The 18,245-nt window shown below is 39.9% G+C and overlaps 1 protein-coding gene across 3 annotated transcripts in view; it reads right to left on the bottom strand.

The window, feature by feature from the left end:
* ME1 (malic enzyme 1) overlaps positions 1–15,122 on the bottom strand; it is a 186,250-nt gene extending 171,128 nt beyond the window's left edge. The window contains exon 1 of one of the 3 annotated variants that reach the window (XM_057527582.1): positions 14,857–15,122. In XM_057527582.1, the coding sequence (XP_057383565.1) occupies positions 14,857–14,934 (78 nt within the window). In that variant the 5' untranslated portion in view covers positions 14,935–15,122. The remainder of the gene's footprint in view (positions 1–14,856) is intronic. The other 2 variants (XM_057527583.1, XM_057527581.1) reach the window with 2 other exon arrangements.
* Positions 15,123–18,245: the final 3,123 nt, after the last annotated feature.

Here is an 18,245-nt window from a genome sequence, read left to right as displayed (position 1 = left end):
ACCTTACACCTAAAGGAACTAGAGAAAGAACAAACAAAACCCAAAGTTAGCATAAGGAAAGAAATCATAAAGATCAGAGGAGAAATAAATGAAATACAAACAAAGAAAACAATTGCAGGGATCAATGAAACTAAAAGCTGCTTCCTTGAGAAGATAAACAAAATTGATAAACCATTTGCCAGACTCATCAAGAAAAAGAGGGAGAGGACTCAAATCTATAAAATTAGAAATGAAAAAGGAGAAGTTACAACAGATACTGCAGAAATACAAAGCAATCTAAGAGACTACTACAAGCAACTCTGTGCCAATAAAATGGACAACCTGGAGGAAATGGACAAATTCTTAGAAAGGTATAACCTTCCAAGACTGAACCAGGGAGAAACAGAAAATATGAACAGACCAATCACAAGTAATCAAATTGAAACTGTGATTAAAAATCTTCCAACAAACAAAAGTCCAGGACCAGATGGCTTCACAGGTGAATTCTATCAAACATTTAGAGGAGACCTAACACCCATCCTTCTCAAACTGTTCCAAGCAATTGCAGAGGAAGGAACACTCCCAAACTCATTCTATGAGGCCACCATCACCCTGATACCAAAACCAGACAAAGATACTACAAAAAAAGAAAAATACAGACCAATATCACTGATGAATTTAAATGAAAAATCCTCAACAAAATACTAGCAAACAGAATCCAACAACACATTAAAAGGATCATACACCACGATCAAGTGGGATTTATCCCAGGGATGCAAGGATTCTTCAATATATGCAAATCAATCAATGTGATACACCATATTAACAAATTGAAGAAGAAAAACCATATGATCATCTTAATAGACACAGAAAAAGCTTTTGACAAAATTCAACACCCATTTATGATAAAAACTCTCCAGAAAGTGGGCATAGAGGGAACCTACCTCAACATAATAAAGGCCATATATGACAAACCCACAGCAAACATCATTCTCAATGGTAAAAAACTGAAAGCATTTCCCCTAAGATCAGTAACAAGAGAAGGATGCCCACTCTCACCACTATTATTCAACAAAGTTTTGGAAGTCCTAGCCATGCCAATCAGAGAAGAAAAAGAAATAAAAGGAATACAAATTGGAAAAGAAGAAGTAAAACTGTCACTGTTTGCAGATGACATGATACTGTACATAGAGAACCCTAAAAATACCACCAGAAAACTACTAGAGCTAAACAATGAATTTGGTAAAGTTGCAGGATACAAAATGAATGCATAGAAATCTCTTGCATTCCTATACACTAATGATGACAAATTTGAAAGAGAAATTAAGGAAACGCTGCCATTTACCATTGCAACAAAAAGAATAAAATACCTAGGAATAAACCTACCTAAGGAGACAAAAGACCTGTATGCAGAAAACTATAAGACACTGATGAAAGAAATTAAAGATGATACCAACAGATGGAGAGATATACCATGTTCTTGGATTGGAAGAACCAATATTGTGAAAATGAATATACTACCCAAAGCAATCTACAAATTCAATGCAATCCCTATCAAATTACCAATGGCATTTTTTACGGAACTAGAACAAAAAATCTTAAAACTTGTATGGAGACACAAAAGACCCCAAATAGCCAAAGCAGTCTTGAGGGAAAAAAACGGAGCAGGAGGAATCAGACTCCCTGACTTCAGACTATACTACAAAGCTACAGTCATCAAGACAATATGGTACTGGCACAAAAACAGAAACATAGATCAATGAAACAAGATAGAAAGCCCAGAGATAAACCTACGCACCTATGGTCAACTAATCTATGACAAAGGAGGCAAAGATATACAATGGAGAAAAGACAGTCTCTTCAATAAGTGGTGCTGGGAAAACTGGACAGCTACATGTAAAAGAATGAAATTAGAATACTCCCTAACACCACACACAAAAATAAACTCAAAATGGATTATAGACCTAAATGTAAGACCAGACACTGTAAAACTCTTAGAGGAAAACATAGGAAGAACACTCTTTGACATAAATCACAGCAAGATCTTTTTTGATCCACCTCCTAGAGAAATGGAAATAAAAACAAAAATAAACAAATGGGACCACTTTAAAGCTTTTGCACAGCAAAGGCAACTACAAACAAGACAAAAAGACAACCCTCAGAATGGGAGAAAATATTTGCAAACGAATCAATGGACAAAGGATTAATCTCAAAATATATAAACAGCTCAGGCAGCTCAATATTAAAAAGCAAACAACCCAATCCAAAAATGGGCAGAAGACCTAAATAGACATTTCTCCAAAGACATACAGATGGCTAAGAAGCACATGAAAAGCTGCTCAACATCACTAATTATTAGAGAAATGCACATCAAAACTACCATGAGGTATCACCTCACACCAGTCAGAATGGGCATCATCAGAAAATCTACAAACAACAAATGCTGGAGAGGGTGTGGAGAAACGGGAACCCTCTTGCACTGTTGGTGGGAATGTAAATTGATACAGCCACTATGGAGAACAGTATGGAGGTTCCTTAAAAAACTAAAAATAGAACTACCATATGACCCAGCAATCCCACTACTGGGCATATACCCAGAGAAAACCATAATTCAAAAGGACACATGCACCCCAATGTTCACTGCAGCACTATTTACAATAGCCAGGACATGGAAGCAACCTAAATGCCCATCGACAGACGAATGGATTAAGAAGATGTGGTACATATATATACAATGGAATATTACTCAGCCATAAAAAGGAACGAAATTGGGTCATTTGTGGAGACCTGGATGGATCTAGAGACTGTCATACAGAGTGAAGTAAGTCAGAAAGAGAAAACAAATATCGTATATGAATGCATATATGTGGAACCTAGTAAAATGGTACAGATGAACCAGTTTGAAGAGCAGAAATTGAGACACATATGTAGAGAACAAACGTATGGACACCAAAGGGGTAAAGTGGTGGGGTGGTGGCGGGATGAATTGGGAGATTGGGATTGACATATATACACTAATATGTATAAAATGGATAACTAATAAGAACCTGCTGTATAAAAAAAATAAAATTCAAAAATTAAAAAAAAGAAAATATCCTTCAGAAATGAAAATGAAATAAAGGCATTCTCAGAGGAAAGAAAAAGAAGACAACTCATCTCCAGCAAGATGCTCCAGAAGAAATGCTAAAGGAAATCCTTTAAGTGGAAGGGAAATGATAGCTAAGGAAAACTTCAAATATCAGGAATGAAAGAAGAGTAACAGAAACAGTAAATATCTCAGTAACTATAATAGATTGTCCTTTCCCTCTTAAACTCTTTAAAACATGTATCACAGTTAAAATCAAAAGTTATAAACATTATATTAAATTATTACATCAAAAATTTTTTTCATACAAATCAAAGCAAAACAACAAAGAATCTGATTTAAAAAAACAAACCAAAACAAAACAAAAATAAACAAAAAACAAAACAAACAACAACAACAACAACAACAACAGGCAGAAGATCTGAACAGACATTTATCCAAAGAAGACATACAGATGACCAACAGGCACATAGGAGTGCTCAGTATCCGTAATCATCAGGAAAATGAAAATCAAAACCACAATGAGATATCACCTCACACCTGTTAGAATGGCTATTATCAAAAAGACAAGAAATAACAAGTGTTGGCAAGGATGTGGAAAAAAGTGAATCCTTGTGCACTGTTAGTGCAAGTGAAACTGGTGCAGCCACTACGGAAAACAGTATGGAGGTTTTTCCCCAAATTAAAAATACAGCTACCATATGCAGAAACTCCACTTCTTGGTATTTATCTAAAGAACACAAAAGACTAACTCAAAAGGATATATGCGGGCTTCCCAGGTGGCGCAGTGGTTGAGAATCTGCCTGCTAATGCAGGGGACACGGGTTCGAGCCCTGGCCTGGGAAGATCCCACATGCCGCAGAGCGGCTGGGCCCGTGAGCCACAACTGCTGAGCCTGCGCGTCTGGAGCCTGTGCTCCGCAACGAGAGAGGCCGCGACAGTGAGAGGCCCGCGCATCGCGATGAAGAGTGGCCCCCGCTTGCCACAACTGGAGAAAGCCCTCGCACAGAAACGAAGACCCAACACAGCCAAAATCAATCAATCAAACATACGCATCTGATTCAAGATCCTCATTAAAAAAAAAAAAAAGGATATATGCACCCCATGTTCAGTGTGGCATTATTTATGATAGCCAAGATAGGGAAACAACCTAAGTGTCCATCAATGGATGAATGGATAAAGAAAGCATGGTGTAAATATTTACAATGGAATATTATTCAGCCATAAAAAAGAAAGAAATCTTGCCATTTGCAGTAAGCTGGATGGACCTTGAGGGCATTATGCTAAAGTGAAGTAAGGCAAACAGAGAAAGACAAATACTGTATGATCTCACTTATATGTGAAATCAAAAAACAAAAAAAAAAAAAAAAGAGAGAGAGAGAGAAATGAGCTCATAGATACAGAGAACAGATTGGTGGTTGCCAGAGGTAGGGAATAAGGAATGGGCAAAATGGGTGAAGGGGGTCAAAAGGTACAAACTTCCAGCTATAAAATAAATAAGTCCTGGGGATGTAATGTACAGCAAGGTGACTATGGTTAATAACACTGTATTGCATATTGGGACGCTAAGAGAGTAGATCTTAAAAGTTCTCATCACAAGAAAAAAATTTTTGCAACTACGTACAATGATGGATGTTAACTAGACCTATTGTGATCATTTCACAATATATACAAATACTGAATCATTATGTTTTACACCTGAAACTGTATCAATTGTCAATTATATCTCAATTTTTAAAATACTATGTAATACACGTATTAAGATGTAAGTGGATGTAATACATATAACACCTGTAACATAAACAGAGGAACATAGTGAGTCCTATATGATGGTAAGATTTCTACACTCCAATTAAGTGGCAAAATGTTCATTTTAAGTAGATTGTGAAAAGTTATGTATATCATAATTTCCATAGCAACTAATAAAAAAGACTATACAAAGAGATATTGTCAAAAACTCAATAGAGGACTTCGCTGGTGGCACAGTGGTTAAGAATCTGCCTGCCAATGCAGGGGACATGGGTTCGAGCCCTGGTCCAGGAAGATCCCACATGCCACGGAGCAACTAAGCCCATGCGCCACAACTACTGAGCCTGTGCTCTAGAGCCCGTGAGCCACAACTACTGAGCCCATGTGCCACAACTACTGAAGCCCACACACCTAGAGCCCATGCTCCACAACAAGAGAAGTCCCTGCTCGCCACAACTAGAGAAAGCTCACACGCAGCAACGAAGACCCAACACAGCCATAAATAAATAAATTTACTTTAAAAAAAAAAAACCTCAATAGAGAAATTACAAGGGAATAATAAAAATATTGAAATAATACACAAGAAGGCAGGAAAGGAGAAACAGAAGAATAAAAAGCAGAGAGAACAGACAGACACCTAATAATAAAATGCTGGACAGAAATCCAAACATTAATAATTACATGAAGTGTGAATGGTCTAAACACAGAAACTAAAAGACAGATAGTGTCAGAAACTGGCAACGGCTACAAGCAAAACTGACTGATTAGATCATTACTGCTGTGAAGATCCATGAAATGTCAACCTTAACCTCTGACTCTACAAGTACAATTTCCAGCTCTTCCTTTTGTCATTGGGTCTTTCTAATCAGTAATATCTCTGTTATTTACTAAGCTTTCTCATTTTCCCAATTTCTCAACTGAATTTTCTCATGATTAGGAAAAACATAAATTTCCTGAGAAATTTGAGGAAGAAATTACTGTACAGAAAGTTTTTCCCCCCTATGATGTGTCCTGCACTGAGAGAGCTTTGTTGAAGTCTTCTAGCATTAGTATCTTTTTTATTTCTCTTTGCATGTCCTATACTGTCTTTTTTATGAAGGTACCTGTTGTGTTATCTGGTGCATAGACATTCATTACATGTATAACTTCATTCAGAATTGTACCTTTCAGCATTATGTATTTTGTCTCATTTAATGCTTTCTCTTTGTTTTTAAATAAATTTATATATTCACTTATTTATTCCTGGCTGCGTTGGATCTTTGTTGCTGTAGGCGGGCTTTCTGTAACTGAGGTGAGCGGGGGCTACTCTTCATTGTGGTGCATGGGCTTCACATTGCGGTGGCTTCTCTTGTTGTGGAGCACTGGCTCTAGGCACGTGGGCTTCAGTAGTTGTGGCACAAAGGCTCAGTAGTTGTGGCTCGCGGGCTCTTGAACGCAGGCTCAGTAGTTGTGGTGCATGGGCTTAGTTGCTCCGCAGCATGTGGGATCTTCCCAGACCAGGGCTCGAACCCGTGTCCCCTGCATTGGCAGGCGGATTCTTAATCACCACACAACCAGGGGAGTCCTGATCATTTAATACTTTTTGACATGATGTCTACATTGTCTGATGTCAGGATAACCCTGATTTCTTGCTGTTTGCACTTTCTCATATTTTTATTTTTAGCCTTTCTGTAACATTTTGTTCTCAATGTATCTTTTATATTCAGCATATCTTGCCTGTGCTCTGTGAAACAATCTGAAAATAATTTTATTAGAGTTAATCTTCATTCATATTTATTCATAATGACCAATTTGCTCTCAATTCTGTCATATTATGATATAGTTAACATATGTAAAAATTAAATATAAGCAAGATTTTGAGTATGTAAAAAGGTTTAAAGGCCCATAAAAATGCTCACTAACCAGGTTTCAATTTCTTATTGGCTCTGGGTACATAAGTAACGACACTGTTTGGCTTACTAACCAGACCTGCCAATATTACTTACAACAATAACATTCTCATAGTTTCAAGATTATTGGTTTAAGAGATACCTCAATTTGGACAGGTAGATGGAAAAACAAAAGGAGACTGGGCCAGTACTGCCAAGACAAACTCAAACTTCATATACAACACTAAGACACAGAAGAGAAAGTCACTCTGCAATAATCCTCCCAGGTACATAAATGCACTACTTAAGCAATAGAGCAGATTTTTTTTTAACTCGGATTTTAAAATGGATTAAATGGATTGTGATTCATTAATGAATCACAACCAACATTTTTAAAAAATTGAAATGGGATACTACTAGAGTGTGCTATACACAGCAAGTACTGTATTATAAAATTTTGTTTCACTTACATAAATGTGTTAGTTTGCTAAGGTGCCATAACAAAGTACCACACTGGGTGGCTGAAACAACAAAATTCATTTTCTCACAATCAACATGTCTGTGGGCAGGGCTGCTTATATTCCAAGGCTTCTCGCATTGACTTGTAGATGCCTATCTTCTCCCACTGTCTTCACACTGACTTTCCTGTGTATGTGTCCTGATCTCTTCTTCTTATAAGGACATCAGTCATATTGGATTAGGGCCCACCCTAAAGACCTGATTTTAATTTAATTACCTCTTTAAAGACCTTATCTCCAAATATGGTTAAATACAGAGAGACTGGGGTTAGAACTTCAACATATGATTTTGGGGAGGACACAATTCAGCCCATAACAATGTGTTTACACATATATTATGTATGTATATATACACTGTCTCACAATCAAAAAATTTTTTAAATATCTTAGAGGACTCTGAATAGATGTCTTAAATGTATTTTAATATACTGCAAGCTTAAGGGGCCCAGCCTTAATATTTTAATGGAGTCTTAGGCCTCCTTCAGTCTCCAGATCGTCAGGTCTTAGTGAGACAGTTTAGAATTTAACTACTGCAGAGATACTCATAATGTATTCCTGATGTAATTCATAGAACCATGTTCCTATGAACATGTAAGTACTTTTGCTGATGTTCTTACTCAACCATTACTTATTAAAAAAAAAAAATTAGTGTTTTAGGTCTAGGGTTTATTAGCATAGAAACTCTAATAGCTATATTTCCATGTTTTAGAGAACATTATCAATTACTATATTGACTTCCCAAACTACCAGATTAAACTACAGATATTTAAAGCCATAGTGTCTCTCCCCTGTCTTTAATCTCAAAGGCCTCAAGTATCTGAAGCCAGTTTAGTTAATGGCTAACTTAGATATATCTTCAGGGCCTGAGGAAAAATATTGATGTTTTAAATTCTCTAAATTCATTTAAGGCAACATTAATCCTTTGTTTTAAAGTGTACTATATTACATACACGAAGCTACAGACAGGTAAAAATTAATATATAAGCCATAAAATATTTTAAATAGCACTTCAAGAATACAAACAACCACACTTTATATTTAGGCCCCATGTCTAAGAAAATTTCTTAATAATTTAGCTTAGAAACATTCCCAGCTTAGTCCTACTGAATTGTAACATGTCTGCTGATCAATTCTGGGTCCATACGCTATCAACAAGTTTGTTGAGCTGGCTCAGTAACATAAAATAAATAATGATGTAATGAATAGACCAAATCAGTCCACTTGGAGTCTGTAACAGTATTTGGTCATGTCAGTTTTGAAAGCCATTGGAAAACGGTCCATATACTTGTTTTGTTGGAGTAACTGACTACTTCCAAAGTCAAATAGATTAAAGGCTGGTTTCACACCACTGGAACTTTTAAATTTCGTATCTTTGCATTTCACTGCTCTCACCTCAGCAACTTTAACTCCCCAGGGCATACCTCTACCTTTCTTTCACACTTCCAAGCTTTCACACACTTTGAGCAGAGTACTGAGAAGCAAAAAGCTTTCCTTGTTCTTTTTCTTCACAAAGACATTTTTTAACCTACACCTGGCATTCTGTGAAAAATCTATGAAAGACCGCAAAGGTCATGTGATGTCAGTCAGGCTCACTTACATGAATCTGAGAGTAAAATGTCCATCTGTCTCTCCCAGAGAGAAAGTATAGTTTTATTTTTTACTATGACACTCATAAATTTAATAGGTAACACAATCATGTTTGATTTGTTAAATCAAAAATTCAAGAGAGGGGCTTCCCTGGTGGCGCAGTAGTTGAGAATCTGCCTGCCAGTGCAGGGGACACAGGTTCGAGCCCTGGTCTGGGAAGATCCCACATGCCGCGGAGCAACTAGGCCCGTGAGCCACAATTACTGAGCCTGCGCGTCTGGAGCCTGTGCTCCGCAACGAGAGGCCGCGATAGTGAGAGGCCCGTGCACCGCGATGAAGAGTGGCCCCTGCTTGCTGCAGTTAGAGAAAGCCCTCGCACAGAAACGAAGACCCAACACAGCCAAAAATTAAAAAAAAAAAAAAAATTCGAGAGAAGGGGGTAAAAAGTACATAAAAAAATAAGTGCTTCATAACCGTTCCAGCTGAGTTCAGACTCTCTATATAAAAATATTACCACATCAATAATTAGTTGTAGTAATAAAAAACCTGTTTTATAATATGTCAGAAAAAACTAATATGCACTCTTTAATATCTGAGGAAAGAGGTAAAACAGAAATCATATTACAATGGAAATGTAAGTACATCCAAAGCAGGAATCTTATTCATTGCTATATCCCCTGCACCCAGAATATTACCTAGCATATAGTGGATTCTGAATATTTGTTAAAATTTGAAAGACATAAATAAATGAAATCATCACTCTATTTTATAAAGACAATAACTGAAGCCAGTTAAGAAAATCTCACTCAAAATCTCACAACTGCTAATGAAAAGAATTGAGACTTGGACTCATTCCTTCTAGACACAAAGTCTTAGAAGGTTCATTCCATTATTTCGCATTTTCCACACTTGCCCGAAAGTTTGAAGGACATCAGAACACAAAATGAAAAATCTCAAACCTATTCCTCTCTTCAACATTTTCTGTACTCCACGTCACCAGTTCTCAAATCAAATTCATCTTTCTACTCATTAGAGCACTGCATTGTTTGGTTTTGTACTCTCCTGCATTGCCAAGGCAATAGACAAATATGGAGGTAGGTGTATGGCTGAACTCTTCATTACAATGGGCTTCACATTAGTGGGATTCCACGTTAAATAATATATCAGTTTACCATATTGCTGAGGCAACTCCAGAGAACTGTGCTAGGTGAAAACTTTCTGAATGATTCCTTCTGGTATAGTTTACACTGAAGAAAAAGAGGGGGTTTAAGGTAACTTTCCTTCACAGTCATCAGCCTTGTTTCTCTCTTTTTTCCCTACAACACATTCAGCTCACTGACGTCTTGACATATCAAGACAAACATCTACAAAAGCACTTCCCCAGAAGCTCATTTCTCACATTTAAAAGTTAATAAGCTAACCAAAACTGACTTAGATAAATCACCATCACTATCTTAAACTGGATCTAACTGCCTAAAATGTTGACAACTGGTATCTTTGAGAGATTTACTTGTAGGTCACATTATCATTTCATCTTAAAGATACAGAAACCATGTAAACACAACTTAATTATGATTAAAGTATCAATTAGTGTTTTCTACCATTGCACAGACAAATAAAGCAAACTAATAAGTCGAGAAATAAAAAAATAAGTATGATTACTTTTGTATGTAGAATTTGCATTTTGAAGAGTGATTTATGAAACATTATTAATGTCTATTATTGAAAATTCCTGAGAAAAAATTTGAAACACAACTCATCTAAATCAGACAGTATCCTTGAAAATTATAAACATTAAACATTAAATTAAATGAGCTTATATAACACAGACAAAGATAAGCACCTCACAAGTACTTTGGGCTGTGAACAGAAAGATACTGAATCTCATAAGTGTGAGGTAGAAATGCTTCTCCAAATGCTATGATGAAATCCTACCTGCAATGATGTATACTTGAGTATACAAACAGTAAGAACCAGACATGAATTATTACCAATGAAGAAAGATTCTATTTCTCTAAGGTTTTTTAAATTCTTTATTTTATTTTATTTTTTATTTATTTATTTTTGGCTGTGCCGCGCAGCTTGGGGGATCTTAGTTCCCCAACGAGGGACGAGGGACTGAACCCGGGCTCTCGGCACTGAAAGCACAGGGTCCTAACCACTGGACTGCCAGGGAATTCCCTTAAATTCTTTATTTTTTAATTCAGATCACATCTACTGTTTACCTCAATTTGTACCAAGATTAAGCACCTCCTAAAGCTTATCCAGCAAATAATTAAAATTTCATGGCATGGTCAGGCTTAAACCAAATTCCACCTTTTCTGACTATATGCCATTATACAATATAATGGTATATGGAGTCAACTGAGCTTTAGACTTCAATGTGAATTTACTTTCAAGAAATTACATTAAAGAGGAGAAATGTCTTAGAATAACGCTCAAACTACTACTTTAAAAGCTATCTGCTCTGGGCTTTCCTGGTGGCGCAGTGGTTGAGAGTCTGCCTGCCAGTGCGGGGAACACGGGTTCGAGCCCTGGTCTGGGAAGATCCCACATGCCGCGGAGCAACTGGGCCCGTGAGCCACAACTACTGAGCCTGCGCGTTTGGAGCCTGTGCTCCCAACAAGAGAGGTCGCGATAGTGAGAGGCCCGCGCACCGCGATGAAGAGTGGCCCCCGCTCTCCGCAACTAGAGAAAGCCCTCGCAGAGGAACGAAGACCCAACACAGCCAAAAATAAAATAAATTTATAAAAATTGTTAAAAAAAAAAAAAAAAAAAAAAAAAAAAGCTACCTGCTTTAAAAGCTGAGTTCTGTTTGGAAGACTAAAAAAAAGAATGTTTTAACATGGCTCGTTTCTTCATTAAATAAACATTTATTTTATGTTAAATGAGCAAAATTCTGTACTAAGGATTATGATTCCTATGACAATCTAAATCAAATAAGAAAAAATACAATGCAGTAAATACCAAATGACATGTTACAACTGAATACATTAAAAACAGAGGTGTTAAGTAATGTTAATAGGACTAAGATATTAGGAAAGTCTTCCCCAAAGAGACCATTATTAAATCAACTAATGACATTTTCATTGTAGGAATTACGCACAGACAAAAAGGCAAGTACTAAGTAAGACATTCAGCAAATGTATTTTAAGTGGAAGACTAAATTGGGGACCTAATGAGATAAATGTGGAGAAGACAGTAGACCTAATTGACAGATTGATTTTACATTCAACGTAATAGGAAATAATATCATACTAAAAATACTTGGATAACAGAAGAGTAACATGAAGAAAATGCTAATTGATGAAGATATTTCTTCCATACCTACATAGAGGACAGACTATAATACTGAAAATAAAACCAGGAAAACTGTCCCAGTTACCCAAAGGTAAGGTGATGAAGGTCTGTGTGACAGTGGCTGAAGAAGGCTTAGTGTAGCCAGGCGACAGGCTGGGGTGTTACAGGCGGGAAGATCTACTAGAGTTTCTTTGCAGCTAAGGTTACCACAAAAATCAAGAAAAATTTCTGGGCTACTGGAAAACTTAAAGGCCCAGAGGTCTTCAGAGCAGCGCCCATCAAGAAGATCCCACAACTATAGTTTCAGTGGTACATATGAGGATGTTCTGTGACTTCCACAAGGTACCACAGAACCGTCCTAGGACTGAACAAGAAGAGTAAAGCTTATTCCATTAATCACTCCAAAGCTGGCCACCTGGATTTTAAATCCAATTTGATACTATGCAGACAATAAGTTCAGTTACAAAGTCAAAACACCTGTTCTTAACACATTAAATACCACACCTTAATGCCTTTGGTGGAAGATCTCTGTGATATAATTATTCTTAAGTGGAAATTAACCCTTACTCGCGAACAGGAGTTAAAAGGATTTCAAGATCATAAATTCTTTTCTTTTTTAAACATCTTTACTGGAGTATAATTGCTTTACAGTGTTGTGTTAGTTTCTGCTATATAACAAAGTGAATCAGCTATACATATACATACATCCCCATATCTCCTCGCTCTTGTGTCTCCCTCCCACCCTCCCTATCACACCCCTCTAGGTGGTCACAAAGCACCGAGCTGATCTCCCTGTGCTATGCGGCTGCTTCCCACTAGCTATCTATTTTACATTTGGTAGTGTATACATGTCCATGCCACTCTCTCACTTCGTCCCAGCTTACCCTTCCCCCTCCCCGTGTCTTCATGTGCATTCTCTATGTCTGCGTCTTTATTCCTGTCCTGCCCCTAGGTTCATCAGAACTACTTTTTTTTTTTTAAGATTCCATATATATGTGTTAGCATATGGTATTTGTTTTTCTCTTTCTGACTTGCTTCACTCCGTATGACAGATTCTAGGTCCATCCACCTCACTACAAATAACTCAATTTTGTTCCTTTTTATGGCTGAGTAATATTCCATTGCATATATGTGCCACATCTTCTTTATCCATTCATCTGTCAATGGACATTTAGGTTGCTTCCATGTCCTGGCTATTGTAAATAGTGTTGCAATGAACATTGTGGTACAGGACTCTTAAATTCTTGATGTAAACAGTAAAGGCATAATGACTCTTGCTCAGGGATTGCCTATTCCATCAACCCACTTGAAACAGACACCCTGGCCCCTGACTGGAGGAAATTCAAACAGGCTATACCACTCACGTGGTCCTTTCTAAGGGGCAACCCATTATTTGGTTATAAATTACAGCAGGCAGGTACACCTGAAAGTCATAAATTGTTTTGTCACATCAAATTTTCCCTTTATTTCCTACTGAAAATAGGCGCAACCTGCAGAATAATAAAAAGGAAGAATAAAATCAAACTAGCAATTAACATCACTGAGGAAAAATTAGGTAGGAAATATTTAAAATTTCATAATGCTTTATGACCAGAAATACTGAATAATCATAGATAAGTAAAAGTTGCCTGTCGTCACAAAAATCAAAAAGAACTCACAGGAGCTATAGTTTATTAAATCAAAGAAATCACAAGTCTTCAAGCCATTAATAATGATTAACAAATCACCGGTACCATGTTGGGGGAGGGGGACGCTAAGGTCCAATCCTTGATGAAAAAAAGCGTCTGGTAGAGAGCCCCAAATGACCCAACAGGCCTCTGTGCTGACTGATGGCATTTTCCATGTACTAAAGGAAATGTCAGAAAGCACACTCTTAAACAAAGGAACAATCCAGAGACAAATCCTGGCGATAAAATACGTGTGACTGCTAAGTATCTCGTCGGCAAATTGATACACTCCCAGGTGTTTTTCATTTGAGAGAAATCTTAGGTGTTTACATTACCAGTGAAGAAAACGGAAATGTTACGAGGATCTGAAAAAGGGTCTCTTGCACTGTATTCCCCTTTTCATAAAAAAGAGAAGTCTTAAAAAAAAAAAAAATTTCCAGAAGGCCAGGTTCAAAGACACAGGAACGGCTTTACCCACAGTCCCACGTCTGGGGCAGGGATTCTACGCCAGGCCACGCCAGGGCCCCCGAGGCAGAAGCCGCCCACCACGAATTCCCAGCCCCTCAACCGCCGTCCCTCCAGAAACCAGGAGGCTTTGACTTTGTGGTTGCTCACGTGACCCCGCTCAGAACACGTTCCTGGCCGAGCTGGGCCAGCAGGGCCACCTCGCTGCACGGCAGCCTCCAGCGATGGGCACCCTGAGTGCGCGCCGTACGTGCGTGGCACGCCGAGGCCGAGCTGGCAGCCCACCTGCCACCTTCACAGGCGCACTCCATTCACGCACGTCGCTGCCACTACTTTCTTTGCCTCGGCTCTCGCTTTCGGAGAAGCCAAGCGGTATTTAAACAAGTTACATCTCCTCCGTTCCCCGAGCAGGATGCCCAGGCGCGGGGCCACAACACCCCTTCCCAGCACGCTCCCGGGGACCGACCCCCACGGGCGGCCCCTCCGTTCGGCCCGCGCCCAGGCTCTCGGGGGGCGCTCCGGCGGGGCGGCATCCCGGGGGCGCGGGCGGAAGGGCCAAGCGGCGTCCGCTGCGCAGCCGGGGGGCCTGCCCGTGACCTTGACCGAGACCAGGGGGTGGGGGGGGCCGGCGGGCTTACCTTGTTGAGGTGGGGGCTCCGGGTCACGGCGTAGCCGCGCTGGGGGGTGTGTCGGCGGCCGGGGGCTTGGGGCTGCATGGCGGGCGGCGCGCGGGGTCGGCGGGGTCGGGTCCGGCCGGGTCGGGCGGCTGATGCTGCCGGGACGCCCGAGCTGACTGCGGCGGCGGCGGCGCTGGGGAAGGGCCGGCGGCCGAGGGCGGGCGTGGGTGGGAGAGAGGGGGTGGACGCGGCGGGAGGGGCCGGCGAGGAGCCCGTGTCCCCAGCCCGGCAGCCTGCGAGAAGCGCTGAGTCATGGCTGGAGAAGAGGCGAGCGGCGAGCAAGGAGGAGGAGGAAGGGCGAGGCCCGGGCGGTGCCGCTCCCTTCCACGCCCAGGGTCCCCGCTCGCCATCGGTTCAGAGTCGCAACCGTCCCAGCCCATCCCTGCGTGGGACGTGGCTCGGTGTGGCGCACGCAGTGCCCTCCTTGCTCCAGAGACCCAAATGGGGAGCAAGGTCAAGTTCCCCCCGCCCGGCCCGTGGGCACCATCACCCCTGGCCGAGGCGGCCCCGCAGCCGCACCCCGCGGGGAGGTTGAGATGGGGTGGGAAACGGAGAGCCTCGGGCAGAGAGGACGGCTGCCCAGACACAGAGGGGGGGCCCGGGGGCTGTTTGCAAAAGGCCTTAACTGACTGATGCGAACGACACTTCATCTCTCCCCTCCTAGCAGGCTCTTCCAAACGCGCTGTGCACAGTTCCAGATGGCAGCCAGGGCCGGGGTTCGGAGGAAACCAACCTTGACCCAGAAAGAACAGGCCCGGGTAGAACTGGGAGAAAGGCAAGGGAGGAAAGTGCGGGCCGCGACGCCGCAGGAGTCTCTGTAGATCATCCCTGGAATTTTATTTTAATGCCATTAATATAAAAGACAAGGTGCAAATGTTAGAGCCCACTGGACAGTCACATTTATCTCGTATATATTGTTCCCAAGAGTTCTAGAAGCCGAGATGTTTACGAACCTCTCTCTCTGAATAATGGTGGGTAACTCAATCTTTAAGGGCTTCAGTGTCTTCTTTGGTAAAACGAGAAGGTCGGAATAAATGATCTCCCAGCGCTGGAATTCCATTATTATTGATATTTATACTTGAAGTTTCAAGGAATGTTGGAGCAGTCAGATCACAGCCAAAAGGAGTGTCTGACACAGCACACCCTAAAAGCTTCCTGTGCCCCAATTGCTTTTTCAGTTAATAGGATCGCTAGTTTCTGCCCTGTTCCTACCTAATGATTTTACAAAAAGTAGTGCTTGGGATTGAGCGTTTGATTTTATATATCCATAAACTAGACATTCAACCAAAGTGTTTTATTTCTAATTATGTTACTTTTCCTTATCAGAAAGATTTGTTACGGTCTTGTTTTTTGGCCATCCTGAAGTTTCTTAGTGCTAGCCTTTAAATTATCTAGAATCAGTTGCTTGAATAGAGAACATTTTATTTGCATCACAGAGTTCTTTCAACATTCCTTGCATTCCAATAACACTTTTCCCTGTGAATTGTATAATCCATCAATAATTAACCCAACAACATCTGAGAAGAGGGTATACTTTACAAAACTCACCCTCTTGAATTAACTGAGGTACATTACAATTAGCGTATTTTATTGGCGACAAGACCAGTTTAACAACAGGCCGGGAAACAAAACACAAGATGCTGAAGAAGAAACAAAAATGTTAGTACAACAGAACCTTATTATAATACAGCTCTTTATTACATAAATTTAGACACATTACCTGTCTATTCCTAGTTCTGTGATATAATATTTACAGATAGAAAGGCTGATGTAAATATAGGGAGTAGCCCCAAAAGAGTGTGTGGGCTCTTCCCCCAAGCCATCATTACAGAGGGATTACAAAATCCTGCCGGTGCAGGTAAAGTTCACATCTCCCTTCCACGCTTATTTCTCTCATGAAAAGAGCTCCAATCCTCTTGAATGATAGGATAAGGCCTAGCTGGGGGAGTCATTTTGTATACCCATGTGCAGTTCCAAGAGTATTGGGAAGAACCTATTTTTCCACATAAATGTTAGTTAGAACACCAACTTTTTCCATCCTTTTTAAAGATTTGTAGGTTTAGGCTTTATTACAAAAAACAAAAAACGTTAAAAAAAAACCAAACACATTAGAAAAAAGTTTTGCTATAATTTCCCTTGTGAGAAACTACAGTCACTCTATACACAATTGACAAAGTTAGGAATGGGTGTGATTCACAAACAAAGAAACTAGAATCTGTAGTTTCTGATGCGCAGTTGAGAATACTAGGTCAAAATCAGATATTTCTTGCCCAAGTTTAATGCACAATGAACTCTAATCATATTTAAGTATGATTGTAGCATTCCTATCTAAGGTCATTGAGATTTCAAGCAGAGAAAATTCAGGAAGTACGTAATAGCACATGCAACATTTCAAATGTAACTTTCATGAGAAAAAAATCTAATAGAAAAAAGCTGTAGCTGTATGACCGTTTGTGATATTAAGTAAATGATTTTGTATTTCTTCACACAAAAACACATTATTGCTGTGTAAAATTAGTTCCAATTTTTTTTTTTTTTAGTTAAAAATCTTAACACGCCTGGTTCTTGGTGTGTTTCTGTATGAAGGAAAGACCTTTGACCTTTGGGGGTTCTAATTTGAGAATCCCCGTGTCCAATATATTAGGGAGGACAAGGCCTACAAGAGTGGCCAACCCTAAAAGTTCAGAATCAGAAGTAGGCAGCTGAATCCTTGGGGTGGCCAGCCCCAGGGTAATTGGCAACCTTGGCGAGAGTTGACTTTCTGCCTGCCTACTGCAGTGAGGATACAAGTTGAATGAGCACTAATGGGGGGGGGGGGGAGGAAACACTTAACCTCTACCCATTTTAGGTTGTCAGCTGGGACGCTAAGAAGATAACACATTAACAAAAGAAAAACAGTTCATGAACTAACACATGCAGTGCACATCACCCAGGAGAAACCTAAAACGAAGAGTGGCTCAAAGCAGTAGCTTAGGACTGCGATCTATACAGCATCTTCGACAAAGAACAATAAATTGGTAGAGAAGTGACAGGACAAAGGAAAGCAGTTTTAGGCTTCCAAGGGCGGCAAACTCTAGGAAGATAAATACATGGGAAGAAATTAATGGAATAAGATTCGTTTGCAGATTCCTCTGGTCCTCATAATTTGGGGTGACATATCCTGGCTTTACCTGGCTCTAAGGAATCCCTGACGAACCAAGCTATAAGTTATTGGTATCTGAGTATTAGAGTAACAGGTGAAATGGGTTCATGGGTCATTTCATTAGAATGTTTTACAGAGACGCACCCTTATTTTATTCTGTTCTTTAAGCAAAAGGCCCCATCCTCTAGCAGACCCTACAGAATGTCTA

The sequence above is a fragment of the Balaenoptera acutorostrata genome, chromosome 14 (genome assembly GCF_949987535.1).
Source record: "Balaenoptera acutorostrata chromosome 14, mBalAcu1.1, whole genome shotgun sequence".
NCBI lineage: Eukaryota > Metazoa > Chordata > Mammalia > Artiodactyla > Balaenopteridae > Balaenoptera > Balaenoptera acutorostrata.
This window is presented reverse-complemented; position numbering and strand designations above follow the sequence as displayed.